Source organism: Simochromis diagramma, unplaced genomic scaffold, assembly GCF_900408965.1.
Source record: "Simochromis diagramma unplaced genomic scaffold, fSimDia1.1 OVJJ01000753.1, whole genome shotgun sequence".
Taxonomy (NCBI): Eukaryota; Metazoa; Chordata; class Actinopteri; order Cichliformes; family Cichlidae; genus Simochromis; species Simochromis diagramma.
Window position 1 is genome coordinate 2,444,517 of NW_024387523.1, and position 25,221 is coordinate 2,469,737.

Consider the following 25,221-nt stretch of genomic DNA (forward strand, 5'->3'; position numbering starts at 1 on the left):
CGGCTGTGAGAAGCTGCTCTGCTCAGTCATTTATTTCTCCAAGTGAGGACACAGAGTAAGGAATCCACACAAGCCTAAGTTACTGAGGTTTGTGGTGGAAAATTTACTGTAAATTGTGCTAAATTTAACACTGAAAAGAAGGCTTTATTTTGCCCCCGATATGTGTGTGAGAGTTACCGGTGGTTATTTATTTGGAATAAAAGACAGAGATGTTATCAGAACAAGTACGTAATTGGCACGGCTGGATGGTTCAAAGTTGCGGGCGCAGCTCCAAAACTCTTTACTCAGTGCTGACTCGGAGTGTTTAGAGCCGAGGCACACGTATTCCTGCTCTGCAGTAATGCTGGGATTTTACTGAAATAGAGCAGAACTGAGCTGAACTTAACGGAGCATTGGAAGGAGGCAGGAACAAGGATACATCTGGTTCTCCTTTTTATACTGAACAGAGGAGGTTTCCACACTGAGACCCGCACACACAGCAGCGTTCGTGTTTCTTTCTCTTACTTTACTTGATAGGCGGTATTACAAATGTCAGAAAGAACTCAGTTATTAATTGATCTGTTAGAATATTGTCAGAATGTTACAGTGTGCTAAGTTCGTTAAATTAATATTAATATTCCCAATCTCACAGTTTCCTCTTCAAAAACTCAAAGTTAAAAGCTGAATGAAACCACCTATCTACTGCCCCTTAACCTAAACATTTAATTTGAAATAATGTCAAAATGCAACAGCACAAAATGCTGCCAGTTTACGAAATATTACACTGAGAAAATTCCTCAGAAACCAGTTTGCTTTGATGGGGGATTTGTTTCTGTTTACCCTGTACAGGAAAGGAGGCATCTTGTTCTATTTACTGAAATCAGCAGCAGACTTTCTGACTTTTAGACCTAACAAATATGCGAAAATCACTCGTAACATGTAACGTGTTTTAAGTTGCTCTAAATGTGAGTGATGCGGCGGTGAGGTTAGGGTTGAGCTTTTCATTCAGGGGCGCGGCTGCTCCTCTCCATCGGCCAGTGACAGGAGCGACAGTAGCAGATGCATAACCAGCAAATGTATGCGTAACATATTAAAGCTTTGTAATAAAGCACCTTATCTCTGGATAAATCCCGCGCTCCACCTGAGTCTCAGTTCTCAGGACCTCACATGGCCTCCAACAATTTCTAACAGAAGATTTCACCCTTATATCATAAACATTAATTCTTCAGCCTCACTCTTGTCAGAGAGAGAAACATGAGTAAAACCTGCGCTTACAGCGAGTACAACATTCACTCCCTGAGCTGCTGGTAGAGTGCTGGTCATTAATGAAATTAACTTACAGCATCTGTTTGTTTACAAGTTTATAAATGTGTCTCATTTGGATCAGGCCCAGGTTGTTACTGAGAGTCATGCCTGATGTGTGGATTCTGCTCAGTCTGCAACAAATGTTTCTGGCAAAACTTCACCTACTTCCAAGATGCATGGAGAAGACAAAGATCTGATGACATGAAGACTCCACGACACTTAAAGTATTAGGGAACAGCTTTATTAAGGGACTTAATAAAGCTGTTCCCTAATACGGTGGAGTGTGTCGGTGGAGTCTTCACATCATCAGATTCTGCTCAGCCCACCGTTGTTGAGTCCACCTCGGCAGTGTTGCAACAGATTTGAGATTTACCACAGTTAACTGTAAACAGATTGCATGTAAGTGCCAACTTGAACCTGTTAATTAAAAAACTGATTGAAGCAGACTGTCACCGCCTTATTGCCAATTCATCCCCATTTTATCGCTGTTCTGATACACCAATGCTGCTTTGAAGAGTGAAACTGACTGGGAGTCATCACAGACCAGTTCCCCATCCCTGACCACTTCAAGCAGGGCCATTACAAGTTGATTGCACATGGTCACTATAATTTTGATCGCGTTGCGGTTTCAACCACTGTTTTTGCTAGTGCGACTGTAGCTTAAGCTAATAGAATAAAAGCAAAGCTAAACGAGCACACACACACATGTTGCTGGTTGTGCCACATATTTTTGACTGCATGCATCTTAGGCATGTAGATCTGAGTCTGAAAAGCTCTAATTAACACATAGAGACTACCAGTCATTTTTTGAAACACATTTTGGATCTTGGGTGTAGCGCTACACTAGAAGTTTTATTACTGAAGCGCAAATGTTTTATTTCAACAAACTATAAGACAAAGAAGGTGTAGTCTGTGCACTTTAGATGTGCTTGGAGGATTTTGTGCTTCCAGGTTTCCAGGCTAGTAGTTTCCCCACGCTTCCCCTCTCCTTACTATGATAAAACCCTAAATCCTCCACTTGCTATGACTTTGTATTTACCAAAGACAAATGAGATCAATCTTATCTCTTAAGTCTCAGCAACAAAGCAAACAAACATTTTCCACAAATGTTTAACTGTTCTTTTAAATGACTATGAGTCAGAGGATTTCCACACAAAAAAAAGAGGAAAAAACTTCTAAGTTGTGATTTGATGGCCAAAAATTTCCTGGCAAAAGTGATAAGTGAGTCATATGATAATCAAAAATGCTATCAGTGCCTGGAGATATAGTACGGTCGTTTTGTGCTGGAGGGTAATAAAAACCATATTGTTTCATCAATTAGGGGGCTCGATGGGGATTTCGCTCTATAATTTTTTCCATGCAGTGGATTAGAAGTATTTAAATTCTGTCTTGTAAAAGTAAAAAAAGTCTCACCATCATCAAGGTACATCTGGTCCAGCTCTTGTGGTTCTTGTTTGATGCTGACAGCCAGTGGCGAGGGACTGCCATCCTCCTGCAGGGAAGAGCGAGCCCTCTCTGGCACTTTGGGGTGCTGCTGAGCGGCTGGGCTTGTGCTGCCGCTCACCGGCTGCGCTGGTGTCATGCAGTGGGTTGGAGAAAAGGGGGCGTCAGTCGGGCTGGAGGCCTGCGAGGTTGGGGAGGAGGAGCAGCTGCTGGGCGAGTAGAGGTTGGGTGGCTGGTAGCGCCCGGGAGTCTCCTGAATGATAGAGACGTGCGGGATCGGGGACTGCGAGCCCGGCTGTTGGACGGCCGGGCTCGCAGGGAGGCATTTTGAGAAGGGTGAGGGTGGGAGATCGTGCTGTTTAGGGCTGGTGCTCGGAGGTGAGGAGGAGGAGGGCTTGGCTGCAAGTTTCTGCTGGCTGGCTGAATAAGGCCCGCCAACAACACGTGGCCTGAGGTCAGAGGTCATCATCGGGGCCATGACTTGTGAGGGGTAATATGGCTTTGGGAGTAAGGACAAGCCAGGGCCATGTTGGGTGCACATCAGAGGAGCATCATAGTCATCGCGAGGCTCCGTCTTTATTGTTGGAACTGAAGGAAAACAGAAGGAAAAGCTAAATGAGTAAACACATATTCCAACCATCCTGCAAGTGTGAGTGAGCGAGTGAGTTAGTGAGTGGGTTTGTGGCTAGGATACACACTGCCAAACAAACACTCTCATCAATGAGTCTCTGTGTTAGGGCCTGAGCTCCCCCACCCAACAGAAAACATTCACAAAAGTAGAAAAAAGAAGTAAAAAAGGGATGAGTCATCAACACGAGAAAAATCTGGCTGCTTCTATAATAAAAGCCCTGTTTTCTTTGGATCCTGTTCTGGTGCTAATATCCACTACAGTACATGTGCGATATGATATATGTTGCTGCAGCAGCAGCTTCGTGCTCAGCAGGGTTCAGTAATTTCAAAGAAAATTACTGCCTCCTTACCGAGACAAAGCAAGAGTTTAACTGAACGCAAACACATGAAATTGGGTCTTTGGGGTGTCGGAGGATTGCGGAGGACCAACGCTGAGTTCAAATGAGCCACGTCTTGTTTTCAGTCGCTGTCATCTTGGCCATCCGTCCAGATTTCACAGCGAAACATATTGGACACAAAGTTTCAAAATGCGGGCCATCAATCAGCTGCAGCCAATGACACCACATCAATCTTATATAACAAGCGTTTCAGTGCGGTTACAAGCACACGACAGCACAGCTTTGACCCTGAACTGCATCACTGCATCACCAAACTGGATCTATTTCTTCTACTTTTTTTCTGCCGAGCATATTTTAGATCATAATATGAAGCATGTGCTTGAAATAGAAGCTGAAATACTTAATAACCCATGCTTTATTCTTCTTGTTCTTGTCACGCTTGTTTGATTTGCAGACTGTCTACTGATTTGATGTAATTCTGCATCTTTCTCGGGGATGTCTCTTTAAAAAGATATTTTTAATCTCAGAGGGAGTTCCCGAGCTAAATAAAAAGGCTAATTAGATTAAAAGGAGTGAAACTAGGACGTGTCATGCACGGTGAAGCCTCGCCTGTCAACAACTGTAAAAGAGGAACTGCAATGAGATAGTTACACAAACCGCACGACTAAAATAGCAAACGCACCCCTATTTTGGGTCTGTTTGGAGGAAGTGTGTCTGCCTGCTTGTGGAGGGTAGATGCATGCATGTGCAAAGAAGGGTGCAGAAGAAGTGCAAATAGTTTGTTTTGCCAGAAAAGAGAGCCTGCCCTTGGGTTTCCGGAGTGAGAAGATCAACCATGTGTACTACGTGTCCCAAAATAAATCTGTTGTTTTTGTGTGAGCTGTTGAAACACCTGCTGTTGATGAAAAAAAGAGAAAAAGGTACAGATGTGATTTCTTCAAAACAGAAGCAAAAAACCTGAGGCGTAAATCAGAGCGGAACAAAACGATTTACAGATTTCTTTAATTGATTATTTCGCTTAACCGCATCAAATTTAGAAATGTGATTGAAAAAAAATAATCACGCGCATTTTGAATTTGACGTCAGCAATGCATTTAAAAATGTTGGAGGACGACAAAAGACTGGAAAAGGGTTGTAATGCTAAAAAAAGCTCTACACAGCCCACAACATGTTAGCGATGTGTAAAAACTGCTTTTCAAAATATAGACACTGTGAAAGACTACATGAGAATAAGCTTTTCAATCTAAACCTTTCATCATCTGCGTTCATACTAACATCAAATGATCCAAAGAATCTGCAGAAAACTCCAGATTTCAGTCAAAGACGATGCTGAAAACAACGCCAAATAGTGAATGGTTGTGATCGTCAGGTCAGATGTGAAGAACAGATATTAAAAAAAACCCATAAATGCTGCTGCCTTCTCTTTTTAGATTAACTTGGGTGAAGGGGAAAACTTCAAAATCTTAAGTTGTTTTTGGAAAACACTAACACAATACCCTTCAAGGATCAGTGATGACATCGGGGGTCCATCTTACTCGCACGTCTGTGAAGGCTTCATTAATGCTAGATCATTTAACTGTCAGCCTGCTCACGTTACAATGCCACAACTCCATAGCAAAAGAGTGCGGGTACCAAACTGGTGCTCATCCAGTCCTGGTTTGGCATTTGGCGCTTTATGAAACAAAAAACAATGACAAAGAAAACACCTGAGGCGAAAATCCCATATTTAGGAAAAATGGGGAACTTTTACTTTCAAAAGTGCAGCAAAGACCTCCCTCAGTCCTCCTTTTCTTAAACAAATTGCTGTAATCAAATTCAAAACGAGTATTTTTTTAGCAAACAATAAAACAATTGAGCCTCAACATCTGAAAGGTTGTCTTTGTATTATTTTCAATTAACCATCAGGCTGAAAAGATTGGGAAATGACTGCATTCTGTCCAGACATCTCATTGAGGAACTGAGGCCTTGATCATTTTTTCCAGCTGTGTTTTTACTCAGTCTGTCCATTTGTTTAAACTTTCTCAATGATTTTCTCCCTTTCTAGAAGACTGGCAGATTATATTGTTCAGCCTGCTGGCTTGCTGCCTTAAAAGCTTTCACCTTCTAGGAGACACTGACCACACTTGCTGTCCCACAGTCTGTCCACTCCCTCACACTCTGCAGCCCAAGGACAATGCTCCACTTTCACGGCGGGGCACTCCGTCGCCCACGTACAGGGCCGGGCCAGTTCAGCTGAATCGCAGCTTTGAACCACCCACTGGATTTTCACTCCAAGCCTGGAGTGCAATTAGCAGTGGTTTTTACATTTCAGTTGGTGGGTCAATGTTTATATTTAGCTTGGCAAAAGGCTCTCTATTCAAATAACATGTTTTTCCCATGCCCCTTTCCCCACCCTCGTGTGTCCAGTTGCCTCAGCATTCATGCAGCAACAGGTATGGAAAAGAACAGATTTTATGGATTTCTTTTTACAATGGAGGAATAATAGCGTTGCTTTGTTCCTCCCTAGAAAACCACCAGACAAGGGGGGAATACAAACTGTTTGTTCTCGTCTTCAGAAGTAAAATCCCAGCGAAAATGTTTCTAATTAGTCTGTGATGTGGAAGGAAAAGAGTAGACTGAGAGTAGTGAGGGGCTGGCACGGTGACAAAAAAGTCAAAAACAAAAAATTAACCAAAAGTCTGGAGATTAATGGAGGGTTATATATGTATATTTTATTTTACTTTGTGACCAAAATGGTTTGACTATTTGGGTTTCAAGCTGACGGGACTGTTTTGTTAAATTAGCAAAAACTCAACTCTACACTAAACGATAATGAAAGCAGCTGTTTTTTTTTTAATTATTAAAACATGAACAAGACTAAATGGTGAGTGATACTATTGACCCCCAGCTTAACATATATCTGAAGACAGTTTTTACCTTATTCACACTATATTTTCCCTTTTTTTTGCAGCTTCATCACATCAAAATTTGCTGAAAAAGAAGTTACAACATAAAGTGGATCCACTATGCTAATGTCCATTCACAGAGAATATTTTGCTGATTCAAAATAAATTCATCCAGAGTTCATGTTCAGGCTAAAACAAGTTGCTTTAGATCCCTTCCCCCTCCCTTTAAGATGGTAGTTCTCATGATTTGGACCTCATTTGTGAGGTATAGAGCCATTACAAAAAATATGTTTAATGAATCAAAAAAAATTAACATTTTTTCCAATGCTGTGGTGCTCACACTTTTTATTGTTAGTAAAAAGGGTCCGGAAAAGCTTTGAGATAAATGTTTTAAGTCACTTTCTTCTGATTGGCTGCTCCTCTAAACATTGACAGCAGGTAGGGTGGGGCTTGTGTGCTCACAACCAGATTCAGGAGTAGAAAAAGGCAACTTGAAACAAAGCTTTTGGCTAAGAGTGAGCATAGACTGACAGACTATTTTGAACTTTAGCCATTTTTATGAGCATCGTTTTATGAGCACTGAGCATCCCTCACTGTAAGAGCATATGTAGGTGGCTTGATTTGGCTCTTACGAGCCTACAGGGATTTGGAGCTCCCCCTGAAATTGAACCAGAGAACTTTTTGTATGGCTAAAAAAATGTGTAAGCCACCACACTATGGACTCACTGTAACAGCAAACATATGAAAGGAGTTTAACATTTTATGAAGGACAGCGGTGACCAAACCTATAAATTGCAGACTATAAAGACAAGTTTACCGGTGGCAGGGACGTAGGTGAAGCGCTGGTACTGGCTTCTTTTCCTCTTGCCATTGCAGATGTAGAAGTTCACGTGGACGGGAGTGGACAGTCTTTGGTTTCGGTAGGGAGGGATTTCAACAAGAAGCGAATTCTGCAACACAGAACAAGTTCTGTCATTAAAAACACACCATCTATTTAAATATCCATTTAATTAGCTTATAGCTTTGCATTTGCACTTAAACTTCTTAATTAGTACATATAAAAGGGGGAAGTAGTCACTGTGGCTTTATTTCTCTTGTTTGTCATCTTGAAGAGGTAGTTGTGACAAAGAAACCGAGAACACTACATGCCCGTCTGTGCCAATTTGACAATCACAGGTAAACCCTGACCGCTACACAATCTGATTATTTTGGCAACATGTGTGTCACCCCCTGTTGGCCATTAGAAGGGGGAAAGGGGAACACAAAATCCAGGCTGCAGTCCTTTCCACTATATTGTAGCTTAAATTTAAGGGGCGGCAGATACAATGTAAAAATCTGGTTGTCATCCGAAAGCCACAAAGAGGCCATGAAGTAAGGTTAGAGGGAAGTCTGGTTGTTTGCACAATGAATAACTCAGTCAAAGTGAATAAATTGAACCTGGGAGTGTCCAGATAGTTTATTTCCCCAGCAGAGCTTCCTGCTGAGAGTGAAGGCCAGAAGTGACCACACTCCTGGGTTCAGCCTGTGGACACATGAGCCCCATGTGTGTGTTTCTGTGCATGTGTGTGGGAATATATATGACCGAGTGTGTTGGAGGCGCTGCTCAGTAGTCAGGGAGGAAGTCATCCGTCTGCAAAACTGAGCTTCGGAGGACGGCCGGGCCTGACATGTACAGGTGAGAGCTGACACACGTTATATTAAATCACTACCACTGTAAAGCTAAGTGGAGCCAGATGAGGCTTTTCTACTTTTCTTACTCCCTGAAATCCATCGGCCCTTCAGAGAAATAGCAATTAAATTTCAGGAAAGGGTTCCTCATTTGGACTGTGTAAACTGTGTTAGGCAGCTGTATTTGCAGGATTCCACTGGTGTCACATGTAATTGAAGTCATTCAAATATTTCTGAAAGTTTTATGCCTGCATTTTGTGTGTTACATCATAAAATTCCAAATTGAGTTAAAACAAACACAAAAAGCAAAAGAAAATCTCAAAACAAGGTCTGGGAGGTTTAATATAATAAAACTGGTTCCTATCATGCAAACAGTAGGAAGGAAAAAAATGTGACAAATTGAGCATAGAGGAGCATTTTTGGACTCCCTAAGTGAGTGCGTCAAGACCATCTATCTAGGTTTATATGAGAAATCTGTATCTAATTATAAGTAATTCTTAAAAAGAAAACGTAATCATCCCTCGTCTTTCCAGATCTGCGCTCATTGGGGCAGATCAGTCTGTTCAGGTGACGTATTCTGGATTTGTTGTTTGGCCTGAGATTAAACTTGGCCGAAGCAGCGTCAGTGTTTGAAATGGGACCAATCCAGCAGACTGGACTGAGTGGGGAGGGACGGAGAGAGGGAGGCCCTTTGTCTATTCAAGCAGACAGATGTGCCCCAGCAGCCACTCTAAGTGAGTGTGTGTCTGTGTTTTGCAGAGGGAAGACACTGGGAGCAGGTGCAGAGCTTCACATTTATACACGCTCTAATCCCCTCGTCTATCTCCCAGACTCCCACCACGTCTCTGGCTCTGTCTTTCCCTCAGCTGTCTGAGCGCAAGACAGGATACACTGCCAGGCTCAAACCCCCACAGGTGGAGGGCTGAACTTTTGAACACCTTTTCCACACATTTCAAACACAACACCGAAGCTTCTGTCCTGGGCTGAGGAAATCAGCGCTGTTGTTACAGTCACAGTTCGCTGATTCAGAACAAAAGGCAACGCTGGTATTGATACTTCATTAGGCATTTCATTAGGTACACCTGTTTGGTTGCTTGTTAATGTAAATGTGTAATCAACCAATCACATACCATCAGCACAATTAGACATGTAGACATGGTCAAGGTGATCTGCTGAGATGATTTAAGTGACTCTCAATCGCATCATTGTTGCTGCCATTTGAGAAACTGCTGATCTACTGCATCTAGTGCAGAGAATGGCTTGAAAACCAGACAATATCTGATGAGCAGCAGTTCTCTGGGTGAAAAAATGCCTTCTGGTTAATGCCAGAAGTCAGAGGAGAATTGCCAGACTGCTTTGAGATCTCAGGAAGGCAAAAGTAACTCAAATAACCACTTGTTACAACCAAAGTAAGCAGAAGATCATCTCTGAATGTGAAACCTTGCAGCAGATGGGCTACAGCAGAAGAAGACCACACCGGCTGCCACTCCTGTCAGCTAAGAATAGCACTTCACATGGACTCATCACAACATGAAAGCATGGATCCATCCTGTCTGGTAACAATCATCAGGCTGGTGTAATGATGTGGGGGATGCTTTCTCGACACACTTCAGGAGTGTCACATAAACACCTGAACATTGTTACTGGCCTTGTCAATCTTTTTACGACCACAGTGTATCCAACTTCTGATGCCTGCTTTGAGCAGGATAACAAACCATGTCACAAAACTCAAATGATCTCAAACTGGTGTCTTGAACATGACATTGAGTTTACTGCACTCAAATTTCCTCCACAGTCACCAGATCTCAATCCAATAGAGCACCCTTGACACGTGGTGGAACAACAGATTCATGTCGTGAATGTGCAGGAACTGTGCGATGCTGTCGTGTCATTATGGACCAAAAATATATGAGGAATGTTTTCAGCCCCTTGTTGAATCTATGCTATGAAAAACTGAGGAATTAAGGCAGTTGTGAAGGCAAAAGTGTGTCCAGTACAGAAACAGGAAGTGTTTGGTAAGTGCCCTCTTAGTTTCTTCCAGCCCTGTAAAATATTTCTTGTAAATAAATAAGAGATCAGATATAAAAAGCATAACAGTTGAATAATGAACACACATTCTTTTTGTAGTATTAGCTAAGGGGTTGGGTTATTTTGCCTTTCCTTACAGGTTTATGCTAAGCTAGTAGATGAATGACTAGAATAGTTTACAAATTTTAAAGACTTCTTGAACTTCCCATCTAATTATGTACAAGTTTACAGCAGATTTGTGATTCAATAAAAAAAAACAAATGCGTTGTTGTTGCTAAGGCAGGTTGTTCTTCATCACACTGAGTGGGGCTCCAGTCGCTCTCTTAATTTAGACGTTAGATTGTTTTTCAGATGCGAAGACTAAACATTTTGGCATCGAGTTCAGATAAATGATTGGGAACAGCTGCTCTTTACACAGCGCTTTAATCCTGAAATGAGATCAGCTTTGTCACGATCACTGTGTCACATGTATCACTTACAGGCTTCGAGGCGTCTCTCTCAACCTTGGCCTCAGTCTCCCAGATGTGGTGACCGTCTAAAAGAAAGGACAGGAAAGAGAGAAAGACTTAGCAACGACGGTTCAGAAAATAACCCACCTACTTGGCTCCCAGCAGAAATGAAGAAATGCAATGAGTGTTGTTATTATTATCGGTTACATCAGTGATGTATAAAACAGCTCCGGAGAGCGGAGGATATCACGAACGTCACACTGTCTGACCCACGGCTCATGAGCTCATATCCTCGGTCTAACAAACCGGGGACAGACTTCGAGACAACAAAATCGCACAGAGAGAAATCTGATGCAATCCTGAAAAAAAAAAAAAGAAAAGCAGTCATACCAAAGAGATGAGCGACATCTTTGGTGGATGAGAGAAAGCTTGACTTCATCGCTGTGTGGAATCCCAACATGCTCGAGCAGCTGGTTGGCTCGTTAATGCGCGGCGACTGGAAACTGACAACTCGCCTCGACTTTCAAACCTCTCATTTCTTCTGTTCTCATAGGAATCTTTCCGCTATCCCCATATAATGATTGTTAAACGGTACTGGTACTTTTTTCTCTTCTTTTCTGGTAATGTGCTTTTTCTTCTGTTTAGCTGCCACAATAAAAAAGGTTTTCCCATCAGGCAATAAAACGAGGCATCATGTGAACTGCTGGAAACACAGGCCTGCTAAAAAAAGCTCGGGTTTGATTTGTCATTTTGCCCAATGAGGTGTGAGTAAAACTATAATTTTCAACCAATTTATTAGACAGAGGGAAACCGCTGTGATTTCTTTAGACCCCTGACTCATTAACAAGGCTCTAAATTGACATTAAAGGGCTGTGAAATTGAAAACTTTACTTTAAAAGAAAGAAAAAGTCAGCCATGGCCAGATTTTTTTGGAAGAAAATTGACTCAGTGTCGCTCAACATGATGCCTGCAGTTTGACAAGTGGAGCGTTTGAATGGAGCAGACAGCTCAGTGGAGACGGACGGGACGCTCGGTGTTTGAGTAGACGGGAGTTGTGAGGTGGCACAGATGGAGGAGGTGCAGCTTGGCACTGACTGGAGAGCCGGAGACCTCTCTCTGCTCTGTTTGATCTCACTTTCATTTTTCTTATAGCTGCTGCACATGCCTGACACTTAGCATTAGAGTTTCAGGGTTGCTGCTCTCCAGGAAGAAGCGATAACATTCGTTTCGAATGAGAAATAGGGCTACAAATTCCTCTCAGACGATTTGAATCTTCGAGTGTCAAGTTCACGCTCATTATTTCAACTTTAACTCTAAACACAAAATAAAAGTCTTTTTTTTAACCAAATGTTTCCACAGAACTCCTTCATATAAAACAGACGGACTATCATCCAAGAAAAACCAACAAAAAAGGCTGAGATAGAGTGTGCTGTCACTTTAGTAATAACTCGAGGGAAACCTGAGAGGGGCTCAACTCAGAGCCGAGCTGTCACTTCTGGAGACATATTTTCAAACTCTTCAACAATCAGAAGCCTGTCTCAAATACTGTTTTTACAATACAGGCTCTGCTTGTACTAATTTAGTCAATTTTTCAGTGCACCTGCTGTAAGTAAGAATGTGGAACTGGGGCTGAGCTATTAGAGCAAAGTTTTCTTTTTAAGCCTGCTCTGTTAGACATTTAAAAGATCACTTATTATTTCTGCTAAATATCAAACATCTGACATGGTTTCTGCTGCCATTAGCCACACAGTGCTTAATAATGCATAATGTTTATGCTACAGTCAATATACACATGTAAATGTAAGTGGTTGAAATGACTTCAAAGGGATGGAAAGAACATTTCTGACGAGCTGCAAACCAGAAAAGAAAAAAGGAAACAATGCAACGCAGCCTGTGAACGCTGCAGATACATCAACAGGTTCGACTTGTCTTCCAGATGACACTTAATACGTCTCTTCGTGCAACCTTGTTGCGTGCAACTCAACATATATCATAAAACCTTGCTATTACTTGTTGTATGTTTGTCTTTTTTCACTGGTAAAATATTTTAATTCCATTTCAAGTAAATTTTCCCTACACGGTCTCTTTAGTACTTTAAAAAACCAGTGTAAATATTACATTATCATAGAAAGAAAGCCCACAATACAATAATTAGTATAAGTAAGCACTTATACAAAAAACAAAATGAAAAAAAAAACTACTTCATCATTCAAATCTTCATCCTCGTGACCGTTCTAGATGAAACATGAAGGTATGAGAGGAAGACAGAAGGGGAGTATACGACAGCCTCCTACGTGAAATATTTATGACTTACTGACAGGAACGCTATGAAACTTCTGAGAAAAAAGTGACAGCTTATGACAATAAATTTTTCGTTACCTAAATTTTTCACTCTCTCTGTGGACGCTCATTATGTTCATGTCTGGCTCCACATTTCTCTTCTTGGATTCTACTAGAGATGCTTTGCATGATTCACAGTTCAAAATAACCATCAATCATCTCCAACTGGGCCTCCCCTCAGCTCATCCTCTGTCTGAAACAACACTTGTTACCTTTAAAATAACTTTCTTCTGATTGGTTGCCCCTCAAAAGAGTTGTGGGTGGGGCCACTGTGCTCACAGCCTGAGCTGTACTGACATCATAAAGATCCAAAAGTAAGAAAGACTGTCTGAAACGAAGCCTTAGCTTTTGCCTCGAGGGGATTGCTTCTACATATAGTTAATTAATTATTCAACTTTGGATATGTTCAGTAGGAGCATTCGTCACTGTAAAGATACAGGTATGAGAGAAATGAAGGGAAGCATAAATGGTCTACTTCCATTCTAAAAACAAAATGAAATCTGAGAGATAATAAATGTAAACAGCATTCTGAAAGCTTCAAGATAATCTGGTACAGATGCAAGGTGTAGAGTTATGGGAAGTGCGCACACACACACACAGACTGGTGTGTGGTATTATGATTCAAACATAAGATTTATAAACAATATGGCAAAGAAACCTCCCTATAAACAGAAAAGAGAAGAAAAACAGCTCGTCATACAGGAAGTTCTCAGTGAAAAGAATATCTTTACGTAAGCAGCGCTGACAAACTTTAAAAATAGTTAACGTGACTAACACTAAAATCTGCGCGTTTGTCTGTTTTCTCAACCCCACTCTGTCTCCTCACTTCAGGAAGCTCTCCAGAAGGGAAGCCTTTCCAGTCATTGTCAATCCACAGGAGATGAACATGTTTTTTAGATCTCCCTCAACGTCTCTGTCTGTTTCTCCCTGTCTGCTTTTGCCCTCGCTCTCTCTGACTCACGCACATCATTTTTCACATCATCACAAAGATAGAAAATTTGAATTGAGCAATTTGTTCTCGGTGCCCAGCTACCTACTGCCAGGAAACTTCTCAAGAGCTAAAAAAAGAGAGAGAAGGAGCTTTGAAAAGTTGAATGCGTGGGATGCCTTTGTTTGAAAAGACTGTACCGGATAATTGATAACCACAGTATGTAATTGATAACCACAGAATGTTCCAGAGTTATAGGGCAACATCTGCGCAAAGCCTGCACCGATCCAATGAAAAACTTCGGCAGCAGTTTCTCTCCAGCTCCCCTCCCACCAAATTTCAGCGAGCACAATTTGGTTTCTAACTCTCTGGCCCACTGTGCTGGATGATATCCAATATTATCTAAGTTAAACAACTCAGCCTAAAACCACCTCGACCATATAAACCCAGCACCCCTCCCCAGCTCTCACAACGCCCAAGCTCCACCGGCCTTGGCACCGTCCCAGCCTCTCAGAAGTCGTACAATTCACATTTTGTTAGCAACGGTCTACACAAATCATTACTTTCTCAGAGCAGACATAACACAGAGCAGTCAATGACACAGCGGTGGTGTGCTGCAAAGAGTCATGGCAGCCGAGGGGGATCAAACAATATACAATACAGTTATTTGTCATGTTGTGTTTAGAAAGAGATTCAAACAGCTCCTTGTGTGTCTTAATTGAGGCTGGGTGGAGTAAAACTCTGGTGCCCAGAGTGAAACAGCGGGGTGGCATGTGCCCAAGCCCTCATAACGTACAGTAAATATAAACATATGCTCTACCCAAGTCCATGTGGCACACTGAAAGAGTTCCCTTGTCCTCTGACTGACGACTGAGACCTCTTCCTTACCACCCTGAAAACATTTGGATTTTGGAAGCTGCTTGCAAACTGAGGCCAGCTCAAATCTGATAAATGGCAGCAGATACTGACATCCAGCCCTCAAGAGCACCACTTAAAGCTACAGCGGCGCCTGCCACTACACAACGTCACCCGTTTCATAGAGAAATCAATCTCTGGAGTTTCTCAAAAAAGCTGTCTTTTTCTTTCTTTTTTAAGAAATCATACCCTATAATTTATGAAAACATCATCTCATCTGTTTATGTGGCTGTAATTGATTTGTTTATGAAAAATAGCCATTGTTCTCAAAAGTGTCCGAAGCAGCCAAACCGCTGAACAGCCATTGTTCTGTTAATCTAATGAAAGTGAAGTGCGCCGACCATGCGCACCACCAAAGCAAAGGAACCCTCCCTCCAAACCAAACCACCGCTCAAAAGATAGCACAGCTAACAGAGCGTGCAAGTTAAAACAAACTCATTCACCCCAAGGTACATTACTGTCATTACGCTACTGTCATCTCGCTCACAGCTCTCATTAGTTTAAAGAAGGAGGGCTGTCTGCAGTTTTCTACCGGTAATTTTAGAAACCATCTCACAGCAACGCAGCGCGGTCAAGTTCAATTTTCAGCTCGTCTTACTTGCTGCTCTGACCAAGAACGATTAGACAAAATTGTTTGGGTGTTCCCGTCAGACGAGGAAAGCTCGGCTTTTCTACCTGCACGGAGCTCCAACTCGTCGGCTCACAGAAAGAGCGACGGGTGAGGAAGATGGTTCAAGGAAAACATAGCTGTAGGTTTGATGGATCAGGGAAATTGTTATTCGCAGCGATGCTGATTGCAGCCGACCAGGCAGCTCTCCAGAATACCAGGCCAGATGTGAAAGTGCTCTTTTCATTTGGGGTTTTTCCTCTGAAAGGATTTCCTCCAGGATCTCTCGCTATTATCAATCATTGAAGGGAAACACTGTGCAGAACCACACTTGATTAAAAATACTCCAGCAAATAAAAGGAGGGACCCGGTGAAAGTAATCAACGGTGTGCATTATTTTCAGATAACTGCAGTTGTGAAACAGTCCAGTTGTTATCGTTTCAAACGGACGCTTTCTGAACTATACAGTTATCATCAAATTTGGGGGGGAAATGTCAGCATCCAGGTGACGCAGCAGGCCTCGCTAAAATCTAATACTGAAGACAGAAAAACCCCCAAGAAGATCCTTTTTTAGCTTCATTAGTCAACACCATTTACTAAATGAAGACCATGTGATGCAGCTGGAAACTAGTAAGTGGGTCTGAGAGGTTTGTTTATCATGTTAGTCATATAGTCCAAGCATGATTAAAACAGATTAAAAGAAAACAGTTGGGAGAATAAAATCAAACCAGCTTCTTAAACCAAAACAAAAACAGCAACAACAAAAACAAGACTACAACAAAACTTAGAACTTGGTCATAAAGGGGCGTAACTCTCCACATCGCTGGATCCCAAGCAACAGCAGTTCTCATTCAAATTCAAATACTCAACCCTAACATGCTATTGGAGAACTTATGTTTAACTTTAATAACTTTTTTCTATTTTCTTTTTCATTGTTCAGATGCAATAGGGTAGCACATATGGTCCCTTGGCCAATAAAGGGTTAAGAGGAAGAAATGTTCAGCAGAATCAAGCTCATCGAGGGCGTATCTCCAATGACTGGTTGGGATTAAACATGAAGGTTTAAGAGAGAGAGAGAGAAAGATCCTGGCTGGTTATGAGGTTATGAGGTAAGGTTATGAAACATCTTATAACTTAACAACAAACTTGTCACATTTTGTAACCTTATATTGGACCTGCGATGCTCACTTCTAGCTCCATTTTCTTTGAGTCGCAGCTCGGAATAATCCTTGTTTATCTTTAGCTGGGCTTCGGCGCAGAGCCTCAGATCATCGCCCTTAAAGATAGCTTTCTTTTTAAGGGTATCCAGTCTTCTGATTAGCAGCCCTTCATAAACAGAAGCTTTGAGCACAGGCGGGTGGAGCTTCTGACAAAACCACACTGGAGATATCCGCTCTCTTTGACATCATCCAGAGCCAAGAGTAGAAAAATCTGTCTGAGCCTAAGCTTTTAGAGCGGCCTGAAACCCAAAGCCTTGTTTCACAGGGATTATTAGTACATACGCTGACTCCAATATGTCTACGTTTGCCCACGTTTAACATAAGCATCCACACTACAACAGCATAAACGGAACATAATGTGTCTACTTTTATCGGTGCATATCTATTTTTTTAAATAACCAAGGTACAGTTTATACTCCTGCTGACAACAAATGAAGTCTTCCAGTACTAATCAACACAAAGAGGTGAGTAGAGGACAGCAGGGCCTAATTTCCCACATGGAGTGGCTGCGACTTATCACAGAAAGCATCTCCTGGGCAGTAATTTTGCAAATGAAAGCAAGGTGAGATCGAGTTAGGTTTAGATTACAGGCTGATGTCTGCAGCACCAAAGCCATACAGTAATCTCTTATGACTGATTGGCTGTAGTCACGAGTGGCAGCTGAACCGATGTTATCTTGGCCATTTCTGCTAAAGGCGGGACATTCAGGCAAGATAAAGCAAAGCCAGTTTGTGTTTTCAGACTGTGTGTTAAAGAGCAGGTGACAGAGTGTGCAGGTCTCTATGGGAAAACAGGGATTTCCTTCATGAGCGTGAGTCACGGGCAGCAACAAAAACAAACTCAAAAACATGAAACTGCACATGCACAAAAAACACGAGGTCTCAAGGTCACCCTCTCTTGTCACGTTCGCACTCCAGTAGTTTTTCATTATTTACCGCAAGAGGGGAAAAAAATCCATCGGACATTAAAACAAAAACCAAAACAAATTGATTTTTTTTTAGCAAGTTGGCATCTCAAGGCAGGGTCACTCATCCCGGCTATAATTGCAGGGGAAACTCTGACTAAAACACACACACACACACACAGACGTATTCACTTGTAAGTACAGGACGGATGCAAAAACACAACTCTCAGGAATATTTGCATCTGTCAGCGTCCGCATGTTCTGTTACCGCAGCTTTGTGAAAGTTATTTTGTGAGAGCGCTTTATTGGAAGATTTGCAGGAAAATTGTCCATCGGTAAAAATAAATGCTTAAGCCCTTTATGGCAACAAAATCCACCACTCCGGATTTATGAGTTTGATTGTTAAATGGTTTCTCAGAGCTCCGCTTTGGCACGAGTAAAAAAACAATAAAAGTCTATAACTTTTCCAGAGCGTACATGTTCTACATGAAGATTTGAAAACAGAGATGAGTTGTATATTTTTTTTAAATATGCAGATTTGAGCCTTTAGTCCTTGGCCTTATTAGTTAGTATCTTATTATATCAGTGATGCCGTTTCACCCCAGAGAGTAATGACGTCTCTACTAGTCTACTGTTTCTATTTATCTGTGTGTTTGTACAGGGAGCAGCTGTAAAGAAGAACCAGTTTGATCCACGGGGAGATCGCAGCTCATAGAGTTAATGAACTGAGAGCTGGTGGCAAAGAAGCAGCTTGGATAAAGAGGTGGACGGATGGAGGGACGTGGAGGGGGGGCAGTGGGGTGGAAGCCTGGCTCAAGGGTGTTTCCATGGTAGGATTGCCCAGGAATCTGATGCTGGTGCCAGACGCAGGGAAACCCTCATCAAAAACAAGGGAGCACACCCATAAGCATCAGTCCACGAGGCCCTAAAGACGGCCAGATTCAAAGCTCAAGGAGAACCAGAGCAGCTAAAGACCCAAACATGTTGGACGTTTCTGTTTTGTTTCCTTTGTAAATGAACCAGATGAATGTATTTACAATGAGCTCAGAGTTTGGGTCAAACAGAAACACACAATTCAGTCAGATCCGCTTCAGCCAAATTGTTATTAATTTATATTCAGCAACATGGTTCTGTTCTGGGACCTCTCCACCCTTTCGAGAGGATACGTGGAAAGCATAAGGCGTGGTCACTGCATCTTCCTGCTCTTTCATACATGGAAAACAGGAGGCAGCAGAAACAGCAGCAAACCAGCCATTCAAAGCAGAGCAAGCATCAGAGATGACACATGCATTTAATGAGTCAGAGACAGCATGGAAAGGAAGAGCTGGGCTGGAGATGGGTTGCCAAGTTGCTTATAGATGTCCAGCAACTGACGGCAGGTTAAAGCAGATAAAATAGTCCACTCTGAAGCTTATCTTAAATATCAGTTCAATATCAACTGGACGATCAGCTACTGTGGAGCGGCTCTGAGAGCAGCTCATCTGGCGAGTTTACAGCTGAGACAGATTTCACGGCTTGTTCGAACTAATGCTTTGCTCAATTTAGGATCAAAAATATGTGGTTTGCCAAGCAGGACACACTGATTGGATGAAACGCCAGGAGGCAGAGCTAAAAAGGTTACATTTATAGAGATAATTGGTATCGATGAAAAGGTTTGGTAGTAGACAGTAGTTTGACAGCACTTTCACACTTGTGTCTGAAGCTTTCAACCACATTTCATATCTACCTGCAATGTGGTTTATCTAAATATTCAACAAGCTATATATTTTTTAAATAATTTAATACACTATGGCTATAAATTTGAAATGTGAGATAAAGGAAGAAAGTTTGTTAGATTAAAATTCAGCCAGTATCACTTTACACAAAGGAAGATTTCCATCTACATTATTGTGGTATTATTGTATTTGGGGACATCCATCTTTTCCATGTGAATATATGGAAAGCATAAGGCAGGGAGTGAAAGCTCGGTACACAACAGAACAGACATCAGCGATAACAAGGATGACGCTCATTCAGTCAGGCACAGCACTGAAACGAAGAGGTGGGTTGTGAAGCAGCTTGCAGAGGCAGAATCAACTAGAAGCAGGGTAAATCAGCTTAAAGAAAATGTGCCTACAAAATGTTCAAAGACGTGTCAACTGATAGCTCTGCTGTGGGCTAGCACTGAGATCAGCTGTTATCAGCTCATACTCCAGGACTGCAGGCAAAGCCTTGTTTTGTAACCTGCCTTAAGTGAGTAAGTAACGCTATACTCACTTTATACATCACTTTAATGCTAAATTTAAAAAACAGAATGGACCTTTCTATTAAATTCAAGTCAAATTTACAGTCCCCGGTTTGTTTTGCAGCATGTTTCACAAAAGAAAAATACGTAATGTACAGAGCCAATATCAGATTTAAAAACAGGAGGACTTAATGTAAACTTTAAATTTCAAGTTTATCAAGCGCTCTTCTTCCTGTCTTTCTTATCTTTCTCCATCTCTGAGTGAAGTTTGCTCTCTTTCCCTTCTCTCCCTGTGAAATACAGGAGCTGGACCTTCAGCTAGCAACACACTGTGTGACAACTGCACGTAAATTCAGTTCTGGTTTTAACAATGAGCCAGTGAAGAGAAGCTAATATGGGAGCAACATGAACTTTATTTTCTAGTTCTTCTTAGTACTCTAACTGCAGGGTTTTAATCAACTGAAGGCTTTTCGGGGAAGTTTTATGTTAGCCTGATAATAATGAATTACAATAGTTCAGTCTAGGGATAGAAAAATGCATGATTTTTTTTTTTTCAGCATGACAGGGTGGCAGAGGATGTTTCTGTTTTAGTAAGGCTGTCCTAAATATTAGTTTAATGTCTGCATAGAAACATATATCCTGGTGAAAAATGAGTCCTAGGTTCTTTACAACAGTAGGACACCATTTTTATGAGGTTGTTTGGGGTTATTACAAACCTTTATGTCTTCAAGAGATGCACAAACTAATTTTTGTTATCAGATCTCATTAATAAATATAGCTCGGTATCATCTGCATAACAATGAAAACGCATCCACTGTTGTTTTTAACTACATTATATGGAGGAAGCGTGTATAACATGAAAAGTATAGGTGTCAGGACAATTCCTATGAGACTCCAAGGCTAACATCAGTTTATTACAAAGTGGATATTGCATATTTTTCATTTCTGTTCAACCCAGAGTTTCATGTCGTGCTCCAGAAAATGGTTCTGGTGTCAGCTCTAATTCATCACATGACATTAGTTCTGCCTCTGATCTGCCCTTTTCACCTCATGAGATCAGAGTTAAACAAAGAGTTTGCGCAGAGAGGAAAAAGATTCTTCTTCCGAGTGTTAATAAACAATCTCACTACTCCATCGTACAGTGCTGGAGGCGGGCTGCCTGTGTGCCCGTGCAGCCTTGAATTCCTTCTTCCACAGGTGGAACAATAAAAAGGCTTCCTTTCTCTTTTTTTTTGAATGAGTCACCGTCGTGATAGGATCACACGTGTTTACATTGCTCAGCCTTGGCCCAAACTGTACCTCACGTTGCTTTGCTAAAGCTAATCAAGGAAATTGCTGTTTGTAAACGTTGTCGTATCAACATCTGGGAGCAGTCCCCGCTCCCTCCTAACCAAAACGGCTTAACGTAAGAAAAAGAGAAACAAATACTGATGCAAGGCGCACACACACACACACACACACAAAAGTGTCCACACCACGTGCACAGCCACCCACCTACATGCGCACGCACACACATACGCAACACATGCTGCATTTGTGATCCATTCCTCTGCTGAACAGGCAATGGAAACTTCTGCAAAAGTAAATCTGCTGGGTTAAAAATACAGCGCATTAATGTGCACCACATGTGGCACTCTGGCAGAATGGAGGATATTTTGACGGCGGGGGGAGGAGAGGAGCTGGGAGGGGAGGAGCAGTCCTGGGGTTTCTCCAACAGCAGAGAAAGGGAGACACACACTCACACATACACACACTGCTGCACTGAGATGAAACAGCGCAAACTCCCAAATCTCCTCCGGCTTTACCTTGAGCCTTTTCCACGAACACCACCTTGGAGTCGTGCTGGAAGTTGTGTCCATCGAGGAGCATCCTCTCCCCTCCGGGGGCGGGACACGTCTCCAGGCTCTGCTTATCCACCAGCGGCAGCTCTTGGGCTGATCTCTGAGCTGTGGGAGGGAAAAAACAAACTGGGCTTCATCGCTCAGCTAATACACACCCACTCCCCATGCAGACCTGAGCATCCAGACCGAGGCTGAATCACTACCTAGACAGCTTTCACAGAGCTGTAAACCTCAACTTCTCCATGTTAAAATTAAGATCCCTGTTTGGCAGTAAGCATACAGAGGCTTCATGTTGTGTTTATTTGTGTTTCCCTTAAATTATAGAGGATGTTTCCTCTTAAATATTTCCTCTCCTGATCCTCCTTACGCCTCACTCTTAACTTTTGGCCTGTCTTTCTCATTCCTTGTTTGCCTTCATTTTTTTCTCCCCCCTCCAAAACGATCTATCACACGCCACAAAATACTCGCAAACCTTGTTCTGTCTTCAGCTAGATGTAAAGCTGATGTCTTAGCCAAGTTTAGCCCATGTAATTTCATTCTGATTGACCTGGATACATAAACAGAGGCTGAATATTTGCCTCACATGAGAATCATCTTTTTGTAATTTGATGCTGCTGTTTTCTGATTTTGATAAAACTCTAATTCCCTGTCTTTGGAAACGATCAATCTCTCCCACATCTCTCTGCTGCTCTTCGCCTGTGTGTCATTTTCAGCCTCGCTCACACACCAGGCGAATTTTGGTCAAAAACAATTGCTTTGTGGCAGTCATTCAAAAACTAACAATGGTCTATTTCAAGGGGTTGAGCTCATGGTTTAACTACTGTCTTTCATTTACCTCATAAGACTTAATCTGTGTGGCAGCCCTTGGTGCCAGAACCACATGAAGTGGCTGATCTGCCTGAATTTAGCCCGGTCCATTGAAAGGTCAACTCCAGTGCAGTGCAGTCAATGGGGTTTATCGAGCCAGGCTTAAAAAGCGTTTACAGGGTTAATACTATTACATTAAAGTGTGGTTCACTATCACATGAACCGCATTCAGTGGCTCTCGTTACATGGCTGCATCTTTTCCTTTTATCTTTATCAGGGAATCTACAGCTTTTCTCTTCTTTCATAATTTCGACTCAGTCCAACGTTGCTCATTAATATTCTCTGATCTGGTCGAGAAACGGATAACGAAATTTGATTTGCAAAGAAAAAAACGGACATTTTCAGATTTGAGAAGCTTACGTCAATTTGGTTAATCAATTAAGGATTAATCAGTTCTCATCGTTTCTGATTAATCTACTGCCCAGTCCTTCGGTCTTGTGATCTTTTTGAATCGAGCGGCATCCACTTACAACCACCAGTCACATGGACTTTTGTTGTCTTTCTAATCGCACTCCATTTGATTTGAGGAATTATTAAAAGTCTAAAACTGGAACACGATACAGTATTTCACAAAAACAAGCCTGTCTGCGTCCCCGTCAGCAGCTGTGTGAGTGTCTGTCTATCCAATAAATGTTGAGATATTCGTCTGGTACAAAGCACCCATTCACACGGAAGAGTTGTCTCACACTGATTAAGTTAAATATAGTGGATACTTCTGACCCTTTAGAGGGGTGTGACAGCCATTTAGGCAGCACGAGGCTCAGTGGTCAGCACTGTGTCTTGTGGTAAAAGGGTGCTAGGCTGTATGAGTTCCCTATGATTTCTCCTGCCATCACAAACTTGTTAGGTGAATTTGCCTATCAAAGGAACTTAAACAAATAACTGGTCTAATTGTTATCGTTATATTTATCACATAATCCAGATAATTTTTCAAGAAATTAAAAAAAATCACTGATTTTGCATCTCTTAAATCATAATTCTACTTGTAGTGCTTTTATTTTGAAGGACAAGCTTGTTTAGATGTCGTGTTGCACTGCAGGTATGTGAGGAGATTCTTACACCATACCTGTGAGCCAGCAGCCAGTCACAGTCAGAAGGAAACCTCTGGAGACTGTAGTCTATTTTCTTTAGTATTAACAAAATGACTTTTCAGAAAATTACAACTGGAAATGATGCATCATGGTGGATGCTCATTGCTTGTAATACTTAGAGTCTGTTAAATGCACAGAATGAGTTTCCCTGCTGGGATCAGTGACACTATCTTACGCTTCTACCCGTGTGCACGCTAATGGAGCCCTTTAAACGACTGTAGAAGGCTGATGAGTTCAAGTTTGGCATTTTCAAAGCAGGACAAATATGAGTGGATGTACTTACAGCACTCGATGGGGTTTGATGCCACCTGCAAAGACACCGTTCTCCCCGTGGCTTGGTTGATGTGAACCCTGAACACCATCCGCACACGCGTGTTCTTGCGTCCGATGTCGGTCTCCCCCTTCCTCAGCTCTATGTCCGAGTTACGCAGCTTCAAGATTCCCGCGCAGTCGATTCTGTGTTTGCAAAGACACAAGACAAAGAGTCTGCTGGGTCCGTTTATGACATATATAATCTCACACTTAATCAGGATTTATGTAGCAAAGACTTTCACTCTGGACTTCATCACTGTAGCCCTGAAGAAGGCTGTCAACAGAAGATTAACAGCCCCACTCCCAGCAGAGCTTTTACGCCTCAGTGGACCTGCTCTGGGGTAAAACTGAAGCTCTACAGAAAAAAACGCCTGGAAGCATTCAATTTTTCATGAATCTGTTTGATTCACATGAGCCGGCTCCTTAAATATTGTTGCCCCTGCACAAATCTCACCACCAGGAATTGGCTATAAGATGTATTTTGAGGAGTCAAAGTCTTCATCGGACACTTAATAAGCCCCTTCTTCACTGAACTCCTCTAACTTTTTCATACTTCAGTACCTCGGGCCTTTCCAAACGGTTTCTGGCTTTTCCATCGCTCTGCTACTTGATGCTGCATTCCTCAAAGCCTACTTAATGTCAACTTTTACACACACTCGGACACTCCCTTACATTCTTCTGTACTTCACTGGTGAAGTAATCAGGTGTTGATGCTAAGGACCCCAGCTGTTCTGCTCTCTGCCTACACAAACAGACTAACTGCAAAAAATAAAATAAAATCACAAAAAAAGGACAAAAAAAAGACACTTTTATTTCTTTTAAGGCACTAATTTATGAAGAGTTAATTGAATTCATACCAACTCGACTCTTGTGGCTTCATTAGCCGCAAAAAACAAATCTGCGTTGGTGTTGCTTAACAATTTAATTTAAAACTTTTCCTCCTAAATCATCATGATTAACTATTCCAGGGATATAATAACGCCTGTATCCTATACCGCATTATGAAACATATATACGTCACACTGGACTGGAGCACATGTCAAATCCACCACAAAACCCTTCGTGTACTCTGTCAGTACTGTGAAGAAACCCCGAGGTGAAGTCGTTGTATAAGTGGAGCTTATGTGTTACATCCATTAAAAAGCAGGGGAAGTGCTGATGGTAGCAGGATGTTACTACCTGCAGCACAGACAGAGACCCCGGGTCCCCTGTTAGCAGCCCGAAGACTTCCCAGTAATCTGATCTCT

At 42.0% G+C, this 25,221-nt stretch overlaps 1 protein-coding gene across 1 annotated transcript in view; it reads right to left on the minus strand.

The window, feature by feature from the left end:
- The window catches only part of nfatc1 (nuclear factor of activated T cells 1), a 47,725-nt gene that overhangs the window by 12,881 nt on the left and 9,623 nt on the right, over positions 1 to 25,221 (minus strand). The window contains exons 5-9 of the mRNA XM_040020918.1: positions 23,946 to 24,118; positions 21,669 to 21,809; positions 10,756 to 10,811; positions 7,398 to 7,530; positions 2,698 to 3,315 (exon numbers count right to left, since the gene is read on the minus strand). Of these exons, the coding sequence (XP_039876852.1) occupies positions 2,698 to 3,315; positions 7,398 to 7,530; positions 10,756 to 10,811; positions 21,669 to 21,809; positions 23,946 to 24,118 (1,121 nt within the window). The remainder of the gene's footprint in view (positions 1 to 2,697; positions 3,316 to 7,397; positions 7,531 to 10,755; positions 10,812 to 21,668; positions 21,810 to 23,945; positions 24,119 to 25,221) is intronic.